Source organism: Dipodomys ordii, unplaced genomic scaffold (genome assembly GCF_000151885.1).
Source record: "Dipodomys ordii isolate 6190 unplaced genomic scaffold, Dord_2.0 Scaffold151, whole genome shotgun sequence".
In the NCBI taxonomy this organism is placed as follows: Eukaryota; Metazoa; Chordata; class Mammalia; order Rodentia; family Heteromyidae; genus Dipodomys; species Dipodomys ordii.
The window spans coordinates 287,619-295,553 of record NW_012267367.1 but is presented as its reverse complement, the minus strand read 5'-3'; the positions used below and the strand labels follow the sequence as shown (position 1 = coordinate 295,553).

The following is a 7,935-nucleotide window of genomic DNA, read 5'->3' as shown; positions in this document are numbered from 1 at the left end:
TCTTCAGCTCAAGGCGAGCACTCTACCACTTGAGCTATAGCGCCACTTCCAGTTTTCTGGTGGTTTACTGGAGATAGGAGTCTCACGGTCTCTCCTGCCCGGGCTGGTTTTGAACCGCAATCCTCAGATCTCAGCCTCCTGAGTAGCTAGGATTACAGGCGTGAGCCACCAGCACCCAGCAGTTTAAAAGCTTTTTACATTAAAGAACAACAAAACAAAATGGCAAATAGAATATATATATTTAGTTTTATTAAAAACTAGAATGCAGTTTGGTTCTCTTACAAAGGTGTTTGGTGAAGATCATAGACTTACAGCTTATTTGGTACTTCTTGGTGGGCCTTGTTGATCATTTGAAGCTTGTTTTCTGATTTGACAAGAATTACTTCTTTTGCCTGTTCTGTTATATATTTTCCTTATCTACTGTGAAATCTGTTTCTTGTGATCTAAGTATTGTTTTGTTCCAGTTTAGACTATTTTATTTGTACTTACTTGGCTTAAATATTATTTTAAAAATTAATACTGGTTTATAAGATATTTTATTAAAATTGTATTGAGTATGCTTGAAAGAAAGGTGGACAATTGCCCTCTCTCTTGTAGTTAAACATGTCAAGAAAGATGAACGCAAGTACTATGAGGAACTCCTGAAGTATAGCCGAGAACATCTCATGCTGTACCCTTACCATTTATCCGATATTATGGTAAAGGGCTTGAGGATAACACCATTTTCATACTATACTGGGATCATGGAGGTGAGTTTACAGTGAGTGAGCCATTAAGATGGGGATGAGGCTACCTGGCAGGGGCTCTGCAGCTGATGAGCAGCTCTAGGCCACAGCAGACAACATGGTTTCTAAAGTTCTGGTGTGAAGAGGGTGGCTGTTACAAGTTAACTGTTTGAGCCACACTTGTATAAGTGGCTGTCACTGACATTTCCACGTTGGAAGGGTACCCATTTCTATGCTGTGATCTTGAAGGTACTCTTGACCTTTTGTGATGTCATGGCATAAATCAAACGTTTGTATTAGCAGTCTGTACAAAGTTTGTTGCTTTTAGGGTGTACTTAAGGTTGAAATGTGGGTTATGGAATTGAAAGTTAAGCTTAGAGAAACATCAACTATTAAGTTTCATCTACTTAACCATTAACTAAATGTATATACAATAAATGATTACATAACCCAACATTATATAATACAAGTGTCAAAAAGAACTGTATTAGTACTTGATGTTACTCTGTAAGTACTAACATTCAGTTTTTAGTTTTTGCCAAAGGCAGTTTGTACAAGGCTGTGTTGAATGACTTTAACACTAGTTACATACAGTTTTTAAGTGGGCTTTATGTAAGGATTGTTTCTCTAGTGTGGGGTTTACTAGACACTTAAAAAGCTGAGAGAAGCCTAGACCTAAAGGAGCTGAGAGCCTGCAGTAGTAGGATGGTTAGCTGCTATTGTGATGTGGCTGATGGCTTTTAAATGAGCTCCCTTTGTTTAGCTCCCTAAACTACTTCTCCATGGAAGTGGCACTTTTGCTATCTGTCTGTGTTTGTGGTGTTCCCTCATTTTGAGCTCCAGTATCAGATTCGCATAAGGAAGCTAGCAGCTGATCAGTACCTTTGGGCAATCTCTGATCCTTTTCCTTTTGTTGTCCACAGATTTAAAAGATATATCTGTTTGTTTCTAGTTTCTGTTCTTAAGCCAGTTAGTATAGCTCTTGGGTTGAGAATGGGGTTTATCCTGTGGTAAACATTTGGTTTGGTTTATTGTTAGAGAAATAAGTTAGACTTCAAAGAAGCTAGGCCCAGAATTTAACTCTGGATTCATAGGAGCAAAGCTTGCCAACTGAATAGGATCTTTGTTGGTTGCATATGTTGGTAGAGCTGTAACACATTATTAGCCTTTTTATTTTTTTCTCAGGGTAGGAACCAAGGGTTAGGTATGAAGTGTGAGAGTCTGGAACTTGAGCTGTAAGAAGGGCATTTCTTGCAAAGCTTCCATGGGGCAGAGGTTACATATAGTCATGTAGAATAACGAGAGAAACCCAAACCCAAAAGTCTCCCATTCAGTTATTAGGTAGGTCCCCAGGGTAAGTACCACAGTATAACATGCATGCTTTAGGGTGCCAGACTGCCTCCTATAATGATTACTGTTAATCTGTTTGCTCATAACAATGTATGTACATATATTTATACATATTTTTATCCATATCTAATGACACTTGTCACTTCACATTTTTATTACTTTTCTTTTTGAAAGGACATTATGAACAGTGAGAAAAGTTATGATTCATTGCCCAATTTTACTGCTGCTGACTGTAAGTATCGGATTGTGCTGTAGTAGGTAATGTTCAGATTGTTTCATTCCCCATGCATGTTGTTAGTAATGTGCTGTGTTTTTAACCTGAAATATGAAAACTAAGATGAGTAAGCAACATTATTAATGGAAATTTTACTGCATAATTCAAATCAAATGTAAGATTTAGTCTGAATTTCTAAAAAAAATATTTTGAAATAGAATCAGAAAAAGACTAATTACTTATTTCTACAGAATTAAGTTCTTTTTGGATATTTGGGCCACGTGTACTAAGTGAGGAGAAAACTTGTTTACAATATGTAGCAGCAGAACATTGCAAACATATTTGCTGACATCTTAAGTCTATTTTAATAATACATGTATTTAAAATGTGACAGTTCTTTGTATAAGTAGCTTCTGCTGAGAACTACACTTGTACTTCTTAAAATTGGGATGACTTCTCCTTTTAAAATATGTTCTAGTTAGCATTCAAAAGGCAGCTTGAGTCCGCCCTTCCCAAAGTTTAGTTTTATATTTTGATAGGAGAATTCTTTTGAATTTATACTTGATGGATCATGTGAACACAAGCTGAGGACTTACCATAAAATTTCTTGAGTATCCTGACATTTTAAGATGTATTCAGTGTTTTTAAAATAAAGGACTTTCTTTCAGGCCTGAGGCTTCTTGGCATAGGAAGAAACCAATATATTGATCTTATGAATCAGTGTAGATCATCAAAAGTAAGGATTTCCTTTTCTTTTTCATGTTTTGGTCTCCTTGTCACATACTTTGATTAGTATTTTTTTTAAGTGATAGAAATAATCAGTTGTTAACTTCTTGAAAATGTACTTAACCTAGAAACAATGAGCTTATCTTCAGTATTCACTAGATTATAGTTTAAGTGATTAGAGAAAAATACTTACAGCATATGACATTTTTAAAATTATTATTACTATTGAGCCATAGTTCCACTTCTGGCCTTTTGGGTGTTTAATTGGAGATAAGAGCCTCACAGACTTTTCTGCCTGGACTAGCTTTTTTTTGGGGGGGTCGTGGGGCTTGAACTCTGGGCTGTCCCTGATCTTTCCAGCTCAAGGCTAAGAGTCTGACGGACTTTCCTGGCCAGTTTGGCTTTGAACTGTGATCCTCAGAGTTCAGCCTTTGAGTAGCTAGGATTACAGGTGTGAGCCACTGGTACCCAGCATATAACATTTATTTTTAAAAAGTAATTTTATTCTGTTTGTCTTTTTACTTGCCCATGCTACCTAGAGTTCGTGATGTATTCATTTTTATCTTTTGAGTTTTATTGAGTTTTCATATTTAGGTCTAAGTTTAATGATTAGTGTTGTGAAATAACTTCTTTTGAAACAATGATTCGCTAGTATTAGACATTTTATAAAATAATTAAGATTTTAGATGTAAGAGTATGAAAAAATACTTAGCCTGTTGTAACCAATCTTTTTTATTATATGATTGTTAAAATAAGAAAGTGATACCTTTAGGCTGCTTGCAAATTCTCTAATGCAAATTGCAAATTCCCAAATCATGCAGAAATTTTTCAGAAGGAAAACTGCCCGTGATCTTCTACCAGTAAAGCCAGTGGAAATTGCCATAGAGGCATGGTGGGTGGTACAGTCTGGATACATCACAGAAGATGACATCAAGGTACAGAGAATGAAACATAGAATTTTTATTTTTAATATTGTTTTGCAACTTTTAAAAAATTTTCTGTTAGTTGTGGGGCTTGAACTCAGGGCCTGGGCTTTGTCCCTGTGCTCTTTTGCTCAAGGCTAGCACTCTACCACATTGAGCCACAGCTCCATTTCCAGTTTCCTGGCGGTTAATTGGAAAGTAGAGTCTGATGGACTTTCCTGCTTGGGCTGGCTTTGCAGCGTGATCCTCAGATCTAAGCCTTTTGAGTAGCTAGGATTTGAGGTGAGCTACCAGCAACCTGGCTTCTTTTGCAACTTTTAATTACAATTATATAATTTAAAAAAAAGTAACATTTGGTTTTCCTGCAGAAAATCAAATGAATTCAAAGTCAAAATTATCTTAATAGGGTGGAATATTGATGGAGTTTTAAAGATACTGTTTATGGTGAAGATATGTTTGTGGTGACTTGGCTTAGGTACAGCAGTCTAGAGTCTTAGAATTTTTATATGTACACTATGTCTCATTTAATTCTCATCACAACCCAAGGGGAAAGTATTATTTGTTTCTCTAATTCACAGATGAGATAAATGAACACAGAGCAGTTAATGGCTCAACTCAGGGAGAAACTGATCCAGGATTTTGCCTTGATAATTTGTTTTTGAAACTCTTTATTAATCACTGTGTTGAAATGGTAGGTGCCTGATGGGAATGATAGTGTCAGGGTCAAGGGAAATGGTATTCTCAGAGGTCAGACTACATTTAATGTGAGCTCTTTACATTTTGGAAGGGATGTTGGTTTAGAGAAAGGGGCAGGTACCAAGTGGGTCCAGAGACTAGTTCGTATCTATGTGTAATGTCAGGTGAGTGTATGGTTTTTTTTCTTTTGGTCTCCGTATTTTTCTTTGAGGACATATTAAATTCAAGGAATGGAAGGCTTTGAAATTTTCCTTCCATGTATTTTTTTATTTTTATATTTCAGTAGTGATACTGTGTTTTGCATTCAGCATCTAAACAATCTAAAGCACTTCCTTGGCCCTTTTCTTTTGTTATTTTTTTCTAATTACCTCTCATGTGTATGCCCAGGCTGGTCTAGGAATACTATTTGTGGTTTCTTCTAGATGGGATAACAGATAAGTATTGTCATGCCCAGCCTGTATTAGTTGAGATGAGATTCTCTCAGACTTTGTGCTTGCGTTGGCCTTGAACTTCCTTTCTTTTTTTTTTTTGTCGGTCATGGGGCTTGAACTCGGGGCTTGAGCACTGTCCCTCAGCTCTTCAGCTCAAGGCAACTGCTCTACCACTTGAGCCACAGCGCCACTTCCGTGGCTTTGAACTTCCATCCTTCTGATCACTGCTTCCCAGTTAGCTAGGATTACAGATACCAGCCATTGTACATGTGGAGATTCTGAGAATAAAGTTCTGGTTTGAGAAATGCTCAATCAACAAATAGGTCTGGTTCCTTTTCAGAGGATTAAATATTGGCTTTATCAGTGAGCACTTCTTATGGAAAGCACTTACTTGTATTTAGAGTGCATTTGTTTTCCAAATTCTTCTAGTACTGGGGCTGGAAAGGTGGCTCAGTGGTAGAGTGCTTACCTTGCATGCACAAGGCCCTGGGTTCGATTCCTCAGCACCACATAAACAAAAAAAGCTGAAAGTGGTGCTGTGGCTTAAGTGGTAGAGCGCTAGCCTTGAGCTGAAGAGCTGAAGCACAGTGCCCAGGCCCAGAGTTCAGGCACCATGACTGGCAAAAAAAAAAAAAAAAAAGTTACCAAATTCTTCTAGTACTTATTTTGGCACCTCACTGGTTTGGTTATAGACATTAATTTTTTTTTGTTTAAATTCTAGAATGACAAATGAAACAAATAGTTCATTCCGCTAATGTTGTTATAATTATTAGTTTCAACATGAAGAGATTTTAGGAGACTGATGAATTAATTTGGACAGAACTTAATGGAAAATATTTTGCTTTTCTTAGATATGCACTTTACCTGAGAAATACGCTATTGATAAGATCATCGATTCAGGCCCTCAACTCTCTGGATCACTAGATTACAATGTAGTACATAGTAAGTGGTTAGTAGAAATGGTCTTTTGTCAAATAAAAACTTACTTTAAACCACCTATAATTAGTATCAGTTACCTTCCAATTAGGCGCAAATCATGCCTAAGTTATTATTTTAAGTGTTGGAATAATCCATTATTTTCCAGTGACTGTAATCAGTCACATACATTAGAAATTTATACAAATGAACAGTAAAAACAAGTTTGTATTTGTAAACATATGTTGGAAACCCAAGATTTTAAAACTTAAAAAATAGCCCTTTTCTGTTATTTTTATTTCCTATAGAATTCAGTTGTAAGAATCTATTTTATTTTTTGTTGGTTGTGGGGTTGTTGCTAAACTACTGCACTACCAGTTTGAGCCACAGCTCTACTGGTTTTCTGGTGGTTAATTGGAGATAAGAGTTTCAAGGACTTTCCTGTCCAGGGTGGCTTTGAACCTCGATCCTCAGATCTCAGCTTCCTCTGAGTAGTTAGGAGTGTGAACCACCAGCGCCAAGCCAAAGCCAGGAATTAGCTTTTTAAAAAATTAATATTTAAAATATTTAAATCAATATTGTATAATTCTACATTTAAAACAAGATACTTCTGCTTCTCTAGGTTTGTATAACAAAGGATTTATTTATCTGGATGTACCAATATCAGATGACAGTTGTATAGCAGGTAAGTGTGTGCTAACAATTTTTAGGGTTTATTCAATGATTCCTTTGTCCTGAGTACTGCTTTATCATCCTAACAAAATACAGGAATCATTTAGAATCTTACACGCTAACAATCTTAAATGTTAGGATTTTTGTGAAAGGAAAACATCTTTTTTTACATTGTAACCCATTGAGGTTATTAAATTCCTTATTTCATTTTTGTTATTTTGGCATCCACTCTTTATTAAAATACTAAAGCTTTAAAGAACTTCAAGATAAATTTCTCCCAGTCCTAAACCAAGTTACTACCTTTTAAATTCATGTCAGCATTTAGTCCTTGTTCATTGCATATCATTTATCACATATATTTAGTTTTTGTTGTTTTTCTTATCACGTATATTTAAAGATACAGTGTGCTCCATATTGTCTCTTTATATACCTTTGTTTTATTTTTCATGTTACTGTTATATTTTCGTTTTTATTTCCTCCATGTTTTACCCACATCTTCACATTACGCTAATATTGAGAGCCTGTGTATCCTCTTAGACAAAGTGCATGTGTTATTTTATTAAGCCACTCTCCAATTGTGGTTATTTAGAATATTTCTAGTTCATAACATGGAAACAATCTAATTCATTACAAAGGATAAGATAATCTGAAGTGATTTCAGATAAGTTTCAACAAAAATGCAAGTGGTAGTTAGGTAATAGATACACATAAAGGAGAGTTTTTTTTGCTAGTCCTGGGGCTTAACTTCTGCATCTGGGTACTGTCCCTGAGGACTAGCACTCTACCACTTGAGACACAGCCCCAGTTCTGGATTTTTCTGTTTATGTGGTTCTAAGGAACCAAACCCAGGGCTTTACGCATGCTAGCAAGCACCTTACCACTAAGCCACATTCCCAGCCCAAGAGAAAAATACTTTGAAAGGAACTTTTTTCCAATACTAGGGCTTTGTGTGTGTTAGACAGGTGTCCTATCACGTGAGCTATGCCTGTCTTCCGAAGGGAATTATCTTGAAAGGTTCTGTTTGTTAAATAAAATATATTCCATCACTCATTAAATCTTAAAACTGCATGCTAGTCCTCTTATTGAATGGAGGTTTCTGTAATGCTTGAATAAGTAATTTTGGAAAACTTTGATCATATCTGTAAATCTGTATTCTGTTTGGAACTTACTTTCACATTCTTTTTTCTTTTATTTGTGAACATACTGTACAGAGGGGTTACAATTACATGGGCAGGATAATGCGTACATTTCTTACCAAGCATTGCAGCCTCCTCCTTTTGTTT

The 7,935-nt window shown here is 36.0% G+C and overlaps 1 protein-coding gene across 1 annotated transcript in view; it reads left to right on the top strand.

The window, feature by feature from the left end:
- Fam91a1 (family with sequence similarity 91, member A1) overlaps positions 1–7,935 on the top strand; it is a gene marked incomplete at its 5' end in the record, with an annotated part of 47,810 nt that overhangs the window by 7,191 nt on the left and 32,684 nt on the right. Inside the window, 6 exons of the mRNA XM_013032204.1 lie at positions 598–749; positions 2,250–2,307; positions 2,958–3,025; positions 3,837–3,950; positions 5,917–6,007; positions 6,603–6,665. Coding sequence (XP_012887658.1) covers positions 598–749; positions 2,250–2,307; positions 2,958–3,025; positions 3,837–3,950; positions 5,917–6,007; positions 6,603–6,665 — 546 coding nt within the window. The remainder of the gene's footprint in view (positions 1–597; positions 750–2,249; positions 2,308–2,957; positions 3,026–3,836; positions 3,951–5,916; positions 6,008–6,602; positions 6,666–7,935) is intronic.